This window comes from Pygocentrus nattereri, chromosome 18, assembly GCF_015220715.1.
Source record: "Pygocentrus nattereri isolate fPygNat1 chromosome 18, fPygNat1.pri, whole genome shotgun sequence".
Classification (NCBI taxonomy): domain Eukaryota; kingdom Metazoa; phylum Chordata; class Actinopteri; order Characiformes; family Serrasalmidae; genus Pygocentrus; species Pygocentrus nattereri.
Genome location: NC_051228.1, coordinates 18764105 through 18781143, shown reverse-complemented (window position 1 = coordinate 18781143; position 17039 = coordinate 18764105). Strand labels below are relative to the sequence as shown.

General features: G+C 38.0%; 1 protein-coding gene and 1 pseudogene across 1 annotated transcript in view; both read right to left on the bottom strand.

Annotated features, from left to right (window-relative positions):
• Window positions 1-7948: 7948 nt before the first annotated feature.
• Window positions 7949-17039, bottom strand: part of gfra2b (GDNF family receptor alpha 2b) — a 107614-nt gene continuing 98523 nt past the window's right edge. Inside the window, exons 8-9 of the mRNA XM_017711204.2 lie at window positions 16508-16558; window positions 7949-10581 (exon numbers count right to left, since the gene is read on the bottom strand). Coding sequence (XP_017566693.1) covers window positions 10429-10581; window positions 16508-16558 — 204 coding nt within the window. The 3' untranslated portion in view covers window positions 7949-10428. The remainder of the gene's footprint in view (window positions 10582-16507; window positions 16559-17039) is intronic.
• On the bottom strand, window positions 12685-12851 carry LOC119266075 (annotated as a pseudogene).

Sequence of the window (17039 nt, the reverse complement as noted above, 5' to 3'; positions counted from 1 at the left end):
TGAACAATTCACACATAGTGATTTTTGAGTCCCGAGTGAACGCAGATTTGCCTCCTATCTGGCACTTCTCTCAGCGATACACAGAAACTAGAGAGTGAAAGATCAGGGCTAAAATTGTGTAGTGTGAATGCGATGCAAGCACATAAAAGGTCTAGAGTTGATTTCAAGTCTTGCATTTGTATTTTAAATCTGTTTCTGTTAAGTCTCAATATGTAGTCCAAAGAGCTTCAGTGCTAGTGCTGAAAGCCATCATTAGGCTGAAAAATCAAAGATACCCATCAGAGAGAGGACAAAAACTTAATCTGTGGCCAGATCAATCATTCTTAAAAGAACTAATGGACTGGGGAGCTCAGGAGCACCCAGAAGAGCACAGAAAACAACTGTGGTGGATGACAGAATATGACAGAAATGATTTCCTTGGTAAAGGAACAATTGAGAGAAGACCACACCAGAGAATGATAAATCCTCACAGAGGGTTTATCATAAGACGTAAATCATTGGTGAGAATCAAAAACATGAAGACCAGATTAGTATTTGCCAAAAAAAAAAAAACAACAAAAAAAACAACTATATATTCAAAATCTTCTGGACGGAGGACCAACTTGTATCAGAAAGGGCTATATTATATTAGGGCTGCACTCTTATTAAAGATGGTCCTTCAAGGATTCTTTAGTAGACAGTAACCATCATTATCCAAAGTTTTTCCTTTTGGTTTTTGTGTGTATAAAACGTAACGTCAAAACAAAAGAAGTGCAAAGCAAGAGCACCAATCAGGGCACAGCGGTCACTTTGTTCTGAGCTGGTTTTGACCTGTTGATCATACTGACCCAGTGCAGCACACGGTTCAACGTCAGTGCAGCAGCGTAAAATTTGAGGAGTGTCTATTCAACATAAATGATGAACTAACCTAACTTTGTGTAAATAGACCACAACATAGAAATATGTTCACATATGCAGTTGTGACTGGCATCTGTCTTTTTTCTGAATTTATACAAGCACTGTTTCATTTTATAGTGAATTTTGCTAGTTTGCTAGTTTATGTTTATGAACAGACACCTACAGATACAACATAATAAAAGAAACCTCATTTGTGAACCTGTGTTTAAAGCACGTTTTTATTAAACTTGTAACTAAGTTGCAAATAAATCTTAAACTGAAACTTTTACTATGTAAAAAGTCATTTCAGAGCGACTCGGTTCTACATAATGGAAATTGTTTGCCATCAGTGTTTTGTGCTTTTGATCATTTTATTGAACATTAGTGTCACTAATTAATGACGTTCTTTTAAAAGACTGGTTTACCAAGAGAGACGCTGGAGGATTTTCACCTGAAATGAGTTCATGAAGTGAGTCTTGTTATAAAAATGATAACAGGACATCAGAGCCATAATTAATATTTTAGTACTTTTACTTTTGATACTTAAGTACATTTGAAGGTAAATTATTTTGTACTTTTACTCAAGTGCAGGTCTAAAGGGAGGAACTTCTACTTTTACTGGAGTAATATTTTACCTTGGGTATCTCTTTAATTCAGTATCTAATATCTTCCTAAGTTTGTTCTTAAAAGTGTATTTGAGAAAGGCCCTAGAAAAAGTCTGTGTCAGATTCAAGACCTGTCATCAGTCCTGAATATTCAGATGCTCCAAACAGGTTGACCAGTGCTACATTATTGCTACAATGAGCTTTTCTTAACCAGCGCTCGCACTTTAAATGTTACATTATATCACATCACCAAGCCCCTCCCCTGAACTCCCTCTGACATCACACTGATCGTGAAGTCACCATGGAGTGAAGGCATCGAGAGGGAGAAATGAGATAGTAAGTGTTGTCATTGCAAAATGTCAAACACTTAAAACTTTCACACTGTAAAACTACAGTGCACTACAGTACAGTAATGCCAATGTCTGCTAGCATTCTATTGGATATGCAGTGTTTAGTGCAAGGCTAACAGTGGTGTACATTGATTCCCCACTTTGGGTAAAACACTGATGGCAGCACTATTTTAAAATCTGACATTTGAAGCCTGTAATGTCCTTTATTATGTATGTTTTAATGTTTCAGTAAATTCTTCAATAAACACGTCACCTTGAAGCCTCACTCTTAACACTGGAGGAGGCTTTAGTACAGTATGCTTCAGTTTAGCTTAGAGGGAACAAATACAACTTATGAGCTTTTATCATTTGTTATGAACAGTACTTGTAATGCATTATGTTAACAATTCATAATGTATAATAAGCATGGCTATAACATGTAATGCCTTTTTATAAATATTTATAGCCATGTTTGTGATGTCTTATAAATGCATAATAACATGCTCTGAATGTGTTTATAGATGCTTACAAACATGACATTCATACAAAAGTGTTATGGAAAACCAAAGTTTGGTGAATGAGGCTTATTGTTTTTGCTAAAGAACCTTTACAGAACCATCTTTTTTAAGAGCGCATATTATCTGCTCAGATTCAGCCAGATGCCTCAAACCTCATTGGACGGCACTTCGCAGTGCAGATGGACCATGAGCACACTTCAAAAACAACCCAAAGGCAAAGTAGTAGAATGTTCCGCAGTTACTAAGTCAATAATCTGACCACAATCCAAGTTAGCATTTCATTTACTAAAGGCAGAACTTGCCTAATTCATTTTGAGCACCTACAAATGGGGCTACGTGTGAAAATAGTTTTAATTTTGTTAACCCAATTAGGAGGTACCTCTGTGTTATCACTTTACATTCTATATAAATGCATAAAACATAGACGGGATGTAGACGTATTTGTAGTGTAAGCAGCTGCGCTGTGAGCTGGAGTGGCAGCTTGTGTCACCTGCTGGGCTGATATGAAGCAGACGGAGTGCCGGGTGATGAAAGAGTCCATCTGAAATGCAGATTTGAGTTATTCAGCATATTGCATCTGAGTAGTATACAAGTATGTGGATGAGGCAGTTGGTTTAGATTAGGATGCACAGATGAGTTGAGATGGAGAGTAATAATGAGGCTAGTCGAGACGTCGCTGAAGATACAGGATCATATTCAGTCATAAACAATGCTTCAGGCCCGTGCTTTGTTTGTTTTGATGATGAATGAAGTATGACAGTATGGAACTCTTCATGGTATGATAGCTGTGCAATACTGTAGTTATCACAGTTCAGCATCACTTCCTATTATTTTGAAGAAAAGTATTGACACATTTTGAGGGATGTTTTTGAGCAGCATGTTCTGTGGCACAATCAGCTCATTTGTCTTGACTAAAAACCTATAAACCAATACAAAGTCTAGTACTTAGAGTAGACATGTCTTAATTTCGGTTCTATGCACTGTATTTTAACTGCCATGTTATATTTTGAAATATATTGAAATTCTATATCATTTTTAATCCCAAAGGTGGATAAAATTGAGGGACTTTTATTCTTTTAGATAGATCAGGCATAACACAGATCAGGCATAACATTATGAGCACCTGCTTGTTTTTATGCTCATTGTCCATTTTATGAGCTCCACTTACTATATAAGTGTGCACCTATATAGCAAGTGGAGCTGATAAAATGGACAATGAGAATAAAAACAAAGAGGTGCTCATAATGTTCTGCCTGATCTGTGTAAATCACTGTTTTAAAGTGAGGCTCGTGTTCACACAAGCAGTGCAGATGAAGCGCCGTGAGAGACAACTAGAAATACAGCTTTTGTGTCAACAGCCTTAATACCTAAATCCTTTGTTTTAATGAACACCAGGAGCATTCAGTTATTGACATAAAATAAATGCTGAGGCCATTATTGGATGCTTTAGGATAACCTCAAATTAGCTTAAATATCATTAGTACTTATGGCTCTAGAACAGGGTGAACATTTATCAGGGTGATAGCTTAATGAGACCCCTGGTTGAATGTTTCAGTAATGTTGAAAATGAGAGCGATCACCAACCACTTAGAAGTCTCTGTACAGGTCAGGATAATCATCAGATTATCCTGCCTGTTGCTCATTGCACTGCTCCTTGCTCAAATTCCACTGTAGAAGGTGCAGCAGCCTCAGGTGCCAGAATGTAACTATTGCACAATTTAAGGTGGAATGGGAAAATCTGAACAAGAAGCTGGCAAATAAGAAGCGGACTTCAGCGTTGTAGTTTTGTTGCGGGCAGTAGTTTTTGGTGAGGTGATTTACAACTTGTAATAATTGCGTTTCAAACTGAAACTCCTTGCTTAACGTAATTCAAGTCTGTCTATTTCCAATTTTGCACATTTTATTTCTTTAACAGGATCAGCTGCTAGAATGCTGTACCAGCCAAGTATTGTATTTTGTTGCTGTTGGTCTGGTTGCTACCTCAGGGACTGCTATGCTCACATATGCTAGGCTATCTGCTAATAAGTCATAGTATGTTACATCCTGCTTTGCACAGCTCTACATATTCTCAGTACTCTGTACTCCTTGTGTTCTCTCTGTATTTATTGTAACTATTCTGCATTTATTGCACTGTACTGTCTGCACTGTGTATATTGTATTGTTTTGCTCTTCCTGTGTTGCACCTTTTTGTATATAGTTGAAATGATAATAAAGCCTCGTGAGCTTGAACTTGAACTTATATAAAGAGCTACTTATGAAAGTGCTCGATAGTAGGACAATTTACAACACGATGCATCAGAACAGTATTTGCTTCAAAGGTGAAGTTTGTCCACACAGCACTCCTGCTGTTTTCTTGGTGGACTAAGACTGGCCACAAGGGCTATGAGCTCACTGTAGCTGCCATGAAGCATAACAAACCACAGCAATATTCAGACCACCTCACCAGCAGTGCGTTACGAAAACCTGTGTGAGTCAGCAAGAGACCACATCTGATATGAATAGCTTTGAATGTGTAGGGGTACTGCACCATTTCAAAAGACACAAAAAACATCTATATGTATCAATATATATACATTGTTGCCAGCAGTCAAATGAGAAATATGAGGCACATCGTCCAGATTTAGGATGATTTCAATTGCCAAGTGGTGCCACTCGGGAGCCTGCAGCTTCCACTAATTTAAAAATGTACATCCAGGGGGCTCCATTCCTGTCTTTTGCCTAGAACCCCAGAATCACTTAATCCACCGCTGCTTATGGAGAATATGGTGAAGGATGACTCATCTAATCACTTTTTTACATCTCTAGACCAGTGCTGATGCACTGTCCTCTCAGATAGCCACTCATCGTTGTAATGAGGGGTTTATGTACTGAAGCTCTACTATAAACAGTCTGACATCTGCTCCTTCAGCGTTTCTTCTGCAGTAACAGCTTCTACTCTTCTGGAAAGGCTTTACACTAGATGTTGGAACATTGCTGTGAGGATTTCATTGAGCATTAGTATGGTCAGCTACTTATGTGGATGCTCAGGTCTCAATCTATTAAATAACAATGAAGTAAAATGACAGTGTTTTTACATTTCCGGAATTCATCATCATTAATAATTACTGTGAAAACCTAACAGCAAGGGTTCTTACTCTTTAAGCTTAGATTTTGTCCAAACTATTGCTTTTATAATATGTATGCAAATACAAAAGACAACAAATATATGTCCCTTGTCATAGCTTCAGTGTCAGACACCATGTAATCAGGTCTATGACAGCTTATTGAGCAACTCCACATGGTTTGAAGCAAGTGTGGACTATGCTAATTGGTGTACATAAACTTCCATTACTTGTTAGCTACATTAGCCTAGTAGCTCCAGTGCTAAAAGTAATGAAGTGCACTTCAGGCACTAATGGTCAGTTCTCAATCACTCCCTCATCCCAAAGGCATTGGATCTCCATCATTCCATAGAACGCAGTTCCACATCTCCACAGCCCAGTCTACCCCTGTAGCCTACGCTTGTCATTGGGCATGGTGACCTTAGGCTCATGTGCAGCTGCTCCAGAGCATCTCATTCTATTGGTCAGTGCTTTTCTATGGAGAAGGGTGTATTCAAGGTCTGCGTTCCCTCATAAGAAGGACTGTCTGAATACTTTTTGACATATAGTGTAAATTTAATTCTAAAGTGTGTTGACTGTCTCTAATATGGGCTGTGGTTTTGGAACTGATGCATTTGGAGATTGTTTTTTGCATTGTTAATTGACTTTTTTTTCCATTGAACTTCTGCTGTAACTTCCTTAGGAGATTTGGATGATTTAATAATTTACTCCATGCAGACTCCAGCATCAAAACACTAAAATAAGGGTCTCTGGAGAGCAGCAGCAGCAAGCCACCATCAAAATAAACAAAAAATTGGGGAAAAGTAATGAACCTCTGCTTATAAATAAAAAACAGCATTTCATATTTAAATTTTTTATGCAGTTTCATAGAACTTTGAGGACACACACCTGATTCCTAATTCAGTGCAGCTCCTGAAGTCCTAACCAATGGAAGAGCTCACATCTACCTTGATACTGCAGAGAAAACCATCCTGATTGGATTTTTTTGTTGGCCATTTCAAAAAATGTATCCTATTTGTTTACAGCCAAAACTTAACAACGAAATAAGAGTATTACTACAATACTTACTAAGTTTAAATACAAGTATGATGACTCTATTAAATAACAATGAAGTAAAATGACAGTGTTTTCAAATTTCCAGATATCATCATCATTAATAATTACTGTGAAAACCTAGCAGGTTCTAAGGGTTCTGTAATGGTTGAGGCATGGAGGCGGGATGCAAATACGAGTTGCTTATATTGAATTTAGTGTCCAAAGTAACAGAGGCTTGAACAAAAGATATGTCCATGACAGAAAGCAAACTATAATATGTAAGAAACCACAAGACAAGGTAACATCCACAATGCAAGAGAATGACTGAAGAAATGCAGGGTTATAAATACACTGAGGAAAAATAAGAAACACCTTGGACTAATGAGGGGTGGAGCACAGACAGGTGGAGCAGATAACAAGGGGGCAGGACCAGGGAGGAAACAAAACAAAAGCACATGGCAGGACTGAAACCAAAATAAAAGCACATGGCAGGACTAAAACCAAAATAAAAGCACATGGCAGGACTAAAACCAAAAGAAAAAGCACATGGATGACTGGGAGGGGCCAATCGTGACAGGTTCCCACTCTTTAAGCTTTAAGCAAACAATTGCTTTTATAATATGCATGTAAATACAAAAGACAACAAATATATGTCCATGTTCATAGCTTCAGTGTCAGACATCATGTAATCAAGTCGATGAGAGCTTACTGAGCAACTTCACATGGTTTGAAGCAAATGTGCACTATGATAATTATTAATTGGTGTACATAAGCTTCCATTACTTGTTAGCTACACTGGCAAAGTTGCTCACGTGCTAAAGGTACTGAAGTACACTAAGTAAACTGTCTTGTGATCTTGTGATCTCATGATGGCAAAGTTATCCCAAGATAATGAGTTAACAGATCTGTGATCTCAAGATAATGAAGTTGTTATCTTGAGATAATGCGTTAATTATCTTGCGATCCCAAGAGAACAAAGTTGCAGTTTATTTAACAAAGATATACATTTGAAATAACAAGTTAACTATCTTGTAATCTCAAGATCACAAAGTTGTTATCTTGAGATAACAAATTGATTATCTTGTGATCTCAAGATAACAATCCACAAAATTATAGCAACAGCTCATGGCCTCTCTGGACTAGTTTATTTACACCCTGAGGGAAAAATAGAAAACCTTAAATGTGGCTTGTGCAAAAGTTATGGCACGCTTTATTTTTGTGCTTTTTCTCCAATACATTAAACTCAATATGTCAAACTGATCAGTAAAATTTGCAGAAACATATCTTAGTTGAGTGTGTTCTCTTATTGTGTGTGTTCACTTATTTTAACCCATTTAGAAACACAATTTGACAGGGGGTGTCCACATTTTTGTACTTGACCGCATGTGTAGAACTTCACCACTCATTCATCACCAACATTACTAGGATATTTTATTTTTCTTTAGACTTAGACAAATATTTCTGACACATTCTTGAGTCTCTCCTATCCCCCACCTTATGTTTTGAAAGCAGCACAGAAGAACCAAAACTTCTTTTTTTTTTTTTTTGTTCTTTTTGTTTCAGTCACTGGAGCTGTTTCTTTCTATCCATCTGAAATAATCTCCATCAGTTCTGCCCCGGCCCCGATGCTGCGAGTGGTACGGTCTGAAACTATTACATAAGAGAGAGAAACAAAGCAAAGACAAAAAAGTAAGGCCACACGATAGATTGCACACTATAAAACACTAACAATTTACTCTTTTGGCAAATGACGCTTTGTTCAGCTCGTCCCTGGAGCACTTTCCCATGTACGTAACCCAAGTCTCTTGGGAAACTGAAAGAAAGAGGAAAAAAATTACACATAATAACAGCCTAAAGGAGTGATATTGGCACTGACAGCTCTCTTCTGCGATAGGTTTGACACAGCTTTCCCCTTTTTGTTCTCACTCAGGGTCTCCCTGCTGCTAGCACTCTTGCTTTATGCGTTGATAAAACACTGTAAAAGCATTTCACTTATCTCAACTGAGAACTTTGTGTTTTTTTCCCCTCACCAGTGAGAATCAAAGTGATCCGTGTGCCAAACTTTCATTTTAAAAATCTGCATTGAAGTGACTTCTATCTTCTCTTTATGCTTTGTCGCTGTCGTAACAAAACCTGGTAATATTAACAGGAAACTTTCCTAAATGGTTCTTAGCTTGGATGTACAATTCTACACTCTTGAGAAGAAAGGTTCAAAAAAGGGTTCTTTTGGGGTGGATTGTTCTTTAGAGAACCATTTATTCTTTGTAAATGTGATGTTAAAATTTTAAAAATCTTTCCAGACAATGTAATAGTAGGAAGAACCCTTAAATTGATATACATTCTTTGCACAGTGCCATAAAAGAACCATGTTTGGTTTCCTAAAGTACCTTTAAATGAATAGTTCTTTGATATGTGATGATATGTGAACTTTCTCATTATATGCTATATATTTATATTTAAGAACCCTTAAATTGGTAGCAGACTTTTACCATTATTTGAAGGTACTTTAAACCCTTCAAATGGTTTTTTCACAATTACAAATCTCTTTTTCAAATATGGCTTCAAAAGTGGCACTGCTCAAAGAACCCTATGTTGTCCACGTGATGTAAACGTTCTAGGACGAACCCTTAGATTAGTACACACTCCCAAAGGTAAAACTGCCAAAAACAGTTTTGAAGTGATGCTATAGAAGAACTGCTTTTTCAGATATGATTTTAAAGTTTAAGGAACCTCCAGATGATATAAAGTTTCTAGGAAGGACCCATAAATTGGTGTAGAACTTTTACATTTACATTGTTTTCAATTGCATCTCTCAAAGAACCCTTTGTGGCACCTTTTTTTAAAGAGTGTAAAACAATCACTTTTGGTTTCCCAAAGAACCTTTTAGTAAATGTAAACATTTTTGAAAATGAAATGCGCAAATGTGGAGTTTTATTAAAAGTTTAAAGAACCTCCACATAATGTAAAAGTTCTAGGTAGAACACTAAAATTGTTAGAGAAACTTTACATAATGTGATGTTCTTCACCCCTTTAAAATGCTCTTCATAACGAATCTCTCAAAACCCTTTTTAAAAAGGTAACCAAATGCTGTCACCCAAAGAACAGTTTGTGGCATCTTTTTTTTTAAAAGTGTCATTGGTTTGGAGTCTTTATGTTTTGTGAAGGTTCCTTAAAAACTTAAAAAAAAAGTGTGGAAACATCTCATTTACAAAAATAGGTTGTTTATGGAACTAAAAGTGATTTTGGCACCTCTACTTTTAAGAGAGTTTTATTGGTCCACTTGTCGTGAAATGCTCACACAATGTTGTTGAACTGCACTGAAAATTTGAGGTTTTGATACGACAGAGAAGATTTGATAGTTGACAAAAATACAGGGGGACATCATTTTGTTTTGTTTTTTTGTTAGTTTTTTTTTTTTACATCATATCCATAAATGAAAGCTTTTACATCAGAATGGCTAATGAAATGGCCAAAATACACTACTGCAGTGCCATGTCAGCAGGCAGTAGAGAGGTTTATTTTCAGTGTGGTGCTGAATGCTAATGTACAGAAGGAGATCCTTTTATGCAGTCCAGCGCTGAGGTCATCTGTATCTGTCTCATCCTTCAAAAAACAGGCCATTTCTTCTTGACATGAACATGAAAGTTTGTTGGTTGGATCTCTGTGATCTCCATTATAGTCCATGAAACGTCAGGCTAATCAGTACCGGCCTTCACAAAGCTCCCTCTGATGAGTTTGTGATGCTGCGCTGACAGTCATGGATGTTTTTCTGTACTGTAGGATGACATTTTTGCAGTTGTTGCTTCTGGCCGCTGTTTCAATGTGTTTGAGATGGACTGTGAGACATATTCACACACTTAAAGAAGAGAGAGAGGGATGAATGTCACTTTTCATCAAGGTTTTGGGGGCGTTGGGGGGTTGGATCTGTCAGATTGTTCTTGGCGTTGTAGACTTCAGGTTGTATTTACAGGACCTGACTGACAAGCGTAATGGACAGGATCACGGTTACTGCAGAGACGCTGGCTGGAGATGCTGACGACTGCCTGGCTCTGTTGTTCTCTGACTGGTGGGAGTCCATGGAGTCAATGGAGCCATCCATGTTGGGATCCAGCATGCTCTGTAAAAAGAATGTACTGTAAGTAGAATCTCTAGTCGGTTACTTACATTTCAGCATGAGAAGGCTAACAATTCAGGAAAAAGTTGATATTATTTATTTACTTGGTAACACTTTCTAAAAATGCCATGTTTGTGAGCATCTATAAACACATTAATAACATGTTATATTGCATTCATAAGGCATCACAAACATGACTATAAATATTTATAAAATTGCATTACACAATATAGCCATGCTTATTATGCATTATGAACTGTTAACCGAATGCATTATAAGTACTGTTCATAACAAATTATAAGAGCTTATAATTGTATTTGTTCTTCTCAGAGCCCAGGTTCAACACGCAATGGACCCCCTGCAGTTTGCTTACAGGGAGAAAGTGGGAGTGGAGGATGCCATGCTATACTTTCTCCATTGGGCCCATTCTTATCTAGACAAGGGTGGTTGCGCTGTAAGAGTCATGTTCTTTGATTTTTCCATTGCCTTTAACACCATTCAGCCCCTTCAACTGAATGATAGGCTGGTTAGGATGCAAGGGGACCCGCACCTGGTCTCCTGGATTACTGACTACCTCACTGGCAGAGCTCAGTATGTCAGGCTGAAGGACTGTAGATCAGAGACTGTAGTCAGCAGCACAGGAGCACCACAAGGGACTGTACTTTCCCCCTTTATGTTCACACTGTACACCTAAGACGTTCAGTACAACCCTGAGACGTGCCACATGCAGAAGTTTTCGAATGACACTGCCATTGTGGCTTGGGTAAGAGGAGGGCAGGAGGAGGAGTACAAGACCCTGGTGAAGATCTTTGTGGAGTGGTTGCCGTGGGAACAACCTGTTTCTGAACAATGACCAAGGAGATGGTGGTGGACTTTTGCAGGGATAGGCCACCCATACAAACGATCTCTATTGAGGGGGTTGAAGTGGAGAGGGTAATGACCTACAGGTATCTCAGTCTGCAGCTTGATGATAGGTTGGACTGGTTAGCCAACACAGACATCCTATACAGGAAGGGGCAAAGCCGGCTTTACTTCCTGAGGAGACTGAGGTCCTGTAACATCTGTAGGAAGCCCCTCTTCCCAGACCATGGTTGCCAGCTGTCTTTTTATTTTGTGGTATGCTGGGGAGGAAGCATAAAAAGGAGAGACAAGATGCGACTGGACAAGCTGGTCAGGTGAGCGGGGTCAGTGGTCGGTGTGGAACTGGACTCTATGGTCAAGGTGGCTGAAAGAAGCACATTACACAAACTGCTCTCCATTATGGAAGATGATGGCCACCCACTGCACACCATCGTCATGGACAGAAGGAGCATGTTTAGTGGCAGGTTGCTGTCACAGAGCTGCTCAACTGACAGATTCTGGAGATCCTTTGTCCCCAGAGCCATCAGGCTCTTTAACTCTTCCCAGGGGGGTTGGGGCAGAAGAGAAGAGTGAAGAGGAGAGATGAGGAATGAATCTTAATCTCTAATCTCCTAATCTAATCTTAATGTTAAATCATGAATCATAGGTCTTATATCTCAGGCTTAATCTTACCTTGCTGCACACATTGCACTTTCTGCATACCTTATTGCGCCTTTAATACCATTCAGCCCCTCCAACTGAGAGATAAGCTGGTAAGGATGCAAGTGGATCTGCACCTGGTCTCCTGGATTACTGACTACCTCACTAGCAGAGTTCAGTATGTCAGGCTGAAGGATTGTACATCAGAGACTGTAGTCAGCAGCACAGGAGCACCACAAGGGACTGTGATCATAGGTCTTATATCTCATGCTTAATCTTATGTTTCTTTATTCATCTGCACATATGGACACCTTAAGTTAAGTTAAGTGATACTTTTTTTAATACCACAAATTCCACCTCCGCATTTACCCCATCTGTGAAGTGAAATACCACATACACACTAGTGAATACACACACACTAGGGGGCAGTGAGCACACTTGCCCGGAGCAGTGGGCAGCCCTATCCACAACGCCCGGGGAGCAATTGGGGGTTAGGTGTCTTGCTCAAGGACACCTCAGTCATGGACTCTCGGCACTGGGGATCGAACCGGCAACCTTCCGGTCACAGGGTCTGTTCCCTAATTTCCAGCCCACGACTGCTCCCAAAGGAGGTGTACCGTTCCCGGAGGTACTGCAATACCAGGTCGATGCGTGGAGCGGGCGGAACAAGCCCCTATTCCGTCTCCCTGTTCTAAAAATCAATTTAATATGTAGTCCTTATATAGAGGACGTATCAGATATTAAACTGAAAAGGCCAGAGGCCAAGAAGCGATTGCTGCACATAATGCACTTTCTGCATGCCTTATTGCACATCTTGCACATCTGGACACACCACACTAGACACTTTATATATATTATATATATTGGTACCAATATCTGCACATATTTATTCATACAGTATGGTCATTATAGTAGTACCTGTACCTCCTCGTACAGTCATTATTGCACTGCATCTTTCATCTCAGGTTATAGATATTATTACAGATTGTTGTATTTTTTATTTTTATATATGCCTGTAGGTAGGATCTTTTTATATTTATTCTTTCTGTTTTATTGTTTCCACTATTACTATTACTGTCCTGTGTTGTGTGTCTTCTACTGGCTATTACATTTCCTTCAGGATCAATAAAGTGTGTATGTATGTATGTATGTATCCATCTATCTATCTATCTATCTATCTATCTATCTATCTATCTATCTATCTATCTATCTATCTATCTATCTATCTATCTATCTATCTATCGTTCACTCTAAGTAAAGTGAAGCATACTGTAGTAAAGCCTCCTCCAGTGTTAAGAGTGAGGCTTCAAGTTAAAGTATTTACTAAAGAATTTACTGAAACACTAAAACATAGACAACAAAAAAACATTCCACGCTTCAAATGTCAGATTTCAAACTAGAGCTGCCATCAGTGTGGTGAAGTCAATGTACACCACTGTTAGCTTGGCACTAACTTATCACTGCATGTCCAATAGAATGTTAGCAGAAATTAGCACTACTGTAGTGTAGTGTTAAAGAGTGAAAGTTTCTAGCGCTTGACGTTAGTGAGGGAACAAATTACAATGATAACACTTTAACTTCATACTCAGTGTGATGTCAGAAGGGGTTCAGGGCAGGAGCTCATGGGTACTTGGTTTGCCTTGATGTAATGTAACATTTGAAGTGAGAGCACTGATTCAGAAAAGCACATAATAGCAATAACTGTAGGCTGGACAGCCTGTTTGGAGCATTAGAATAATCAGGACTGAAGCCCTGAAGATGCAGCCCTAACATCTGCCCCTACCAGCACCAGCGCTGAGAAATAAAATATTGGAAACATGTTATTAACACTACTTATAATGCATTATATTAACAATTCATAATGTATAATAAATATGGCTATAACGTGTAATTGATTTTTATAAATATGTATAACCATGTTTATAATGCAGAAGTGTAGCTGTGAATGTTCTGTCAGTAAGTAAGTATAGTACAGTTTGCCTCTCCAAAACAAAACATGAATGAGATGTTCACCAACAGTGACTGGAACATGTTGGAATATTGTAGCTCACTGGGGTTTAAGCAGAGTATTATACTAAATTCCACTTATCATCTCTCATTTTCCACTCATAGTCCAATTTTTTCTTTTTTCTATCCTACCTTTCTTTATTTATACTTTGCAAATTAATTTAGAATTACATAAGTTTAATCTAGCCCAGTGTCAGCAACAACATTTTCTATAAAATCATTTCATATCAGGCCTAGTCAATATTTTTCTCTCTCTCTTTCTCTCTCTTGTTTGTAATATTTGTAATTTGTAATAAAAGTCTCTGTGCATTTAAAATCTGTTTGAGGAGAGTAAAAAATAGTTAGAGCTTGTATGCAGGACAATAATCTGAAGGTGGACCAGCAGTGGCAAACGGTCAGTGGGGTGCCAACCTTATTAAGCTAGTGGACCGATATATATGCTCACTGTCTTGGTTGTTGTAGCTCTCAAACAATCTGGTGAAACTTGGTTGATTATGAGCAGCATTAGTTTTACATGTAACAGAAAAGTTTGATTTAACCCTATTAACCCTTTATCTTTACATGCAATGAAACACCCCATCTTACATTTTGTGTAATTATTTCACTCATAGAAACTCTTTGAAACCAGTGGAGAATCTTGAGTAGCCTCTTACTGTAGGCCTTCTGAGGAGGGGCCGGAATCGACTGATATTTCTAATTGCTATAATCAAATAAAGTATTTTTCCACTGTTACTGTTGTGTGAAATGTTGTGACCCTGTACTGAGCTGCTAGCGTGCAATGCTGTGTCTACCTGTTTGGGAAGTGCCTCAGTTGAACTGCATTTTTCAGTCACGCTGAATATACTTTAATGGAAATATCTATGATTTATAAAACCATAATTGGTTTCTCGTCTTTGTGGGTGAATGAGCAAGTTAGCATTCATATACATGTTGTTACTGTGTTTAAATTCTGTGTGTTTATTGTGTCAGTCGTGTAGGATTGTTTGATAAAAAGAAAGTTGTAGTTGCTTTTATCTCAGCACAACTGTCTTTGTGGAGGTGTGTGAATAGCTTTCACTGCAATGGGTTCTCCATCCATCCCAATTCACCCCTCAGCTGTTACATTGTATAAAAATGTCATCATAATTGAACCAAAAAAAAAAAAAAAATGCCCAAAAATGACCAAAATGACAAAACTCTTTTATTTCCCTGTTGTGGCTCCACAGCAGAATTAGACTTTTAGGTAAAAATAAAATCCTCCTTTGCAGTAAAATAAAGCTCTGTATATCATTCTTACACAGTTTTAACAATAAATGGTCTTAAACGCTGGAGTTAATGTAGAACTGCCAATTCACCATTTAACCCTGAAAATCAGCAAGCAGACTGCTAGTCACTATAGCAACACAGACAACAATCTTGCTGGGCTAGTAGCTAATAAATTGACGGACATCAATAATTTACAGATTAATGGAATTATTTGCATTTATAATCACTTCAGATGGTTTTCTGATATGTTTAATCTGCAACAAAAAACTTCCAAACACTAAAAAGCATTGCTGAAATCAGTTTTTGTCTGAATTCTCCCATTCCACCTTAAATGCTGCAGCAGTTACATTTTGGCACATCAGGCAACATTTCAGGTGGAATGGGAAAATTTGAACAAGAAGCTAGCAAATGAGAAGCTGACTTCAGCCTCATAACAAGTCAAATGTTGAGAGACATTTTACAAGAAACTGTTCTACTTTTGTGGAAAGGTTTCCTGCTGGAGATGTGAGAAAAACAGCTATAGATGAGCTAAAGCTCAAAACAGAGCAAAGAATGTGTTTTCACTTATAGTGGGATTTTTAGCCTATACTAGCGTAGTAGCACATACTGAGACATATTTACAGCCAAGTTGGTAAAATGACATAAAATGTTGTGGCTTTAATTTTTTTTTACATTTTTGTTGAAAGGACAAAATGGCTCTTCCTAACATTTGGGTTGCAACCCCTGCCCTATCCATTGACTTATAAACGTCCATTGACTTATATAAAAAGTTAAGAACATTTTTGTCTTGTCCTGTAAAGGTGCTATTTTGGAGATAGATGTTTTTCTTTGGACAGAAATGATCTACAACCCCCTTAATGACCAAATCTGCTGCTTACAGTACATGTCAGATGGACCTAACATGGTTATGTAAACTGCAATCTGATGAGTAGACTAGACTAGTGTGATGGGCTGAGCTTGTGGTCTTCAGAAGCTTTTCAATTCCTCGCTAAAAACAGGTGTTTTTCTCTGCGTTTTTTAGCTGAGTCCCCCCAGAGCCCCAGGCTCTCTGACTCGGCATTTCTGCTTTGCTGGAGCTCTCAGCACGCCTGAGGTAATCACATCTCTGCAGCTGGAAATGAGCAGAAACCAGTTGAACTGAGTGTGGCTCTTTGAGGACCAGAGATTTCAGTCTTACCTCATCTGCACATTCGAAACTGTTGGAGGGAGAACACTTCTGACCACCGTCCTGTGAGAACAGAGACATGCGAACATGTTAACAGTCTATACACACTGCAAAAAAACATTTATTGGCACATAGAATTGTCTTAAATCTAGTAAGTATATCTAATATTCCTCATTTTAAGACTGTTGTAAGCTTATAATAAGATTATTTAACTTATTTATCAACATTCACTTTTTATGAGTAATAATATTGAGAAAAATTGTTTCATTGTATTGGCAGATAATTTTGCTTAGTTTAAGAAATATGCTTGAACCCAGCAAAATGATCTGTCTGACATAATTTTACTAAATAAAAAAAGTAAAAAATGTCTAGAAATAAGTTTCCTAATCATATAATATTCATACAACAATCTCAAAATGAGAAATATTAAATATCTGGACTAGATTCAGGCTGATTTCTCTTGATATCATTTTTTTGCAGTGCAGTTAAAAATGATGGTTCTTCGGTGGTTCTTTAGTACAAAAAATGGTTCTAAAAAAATCTA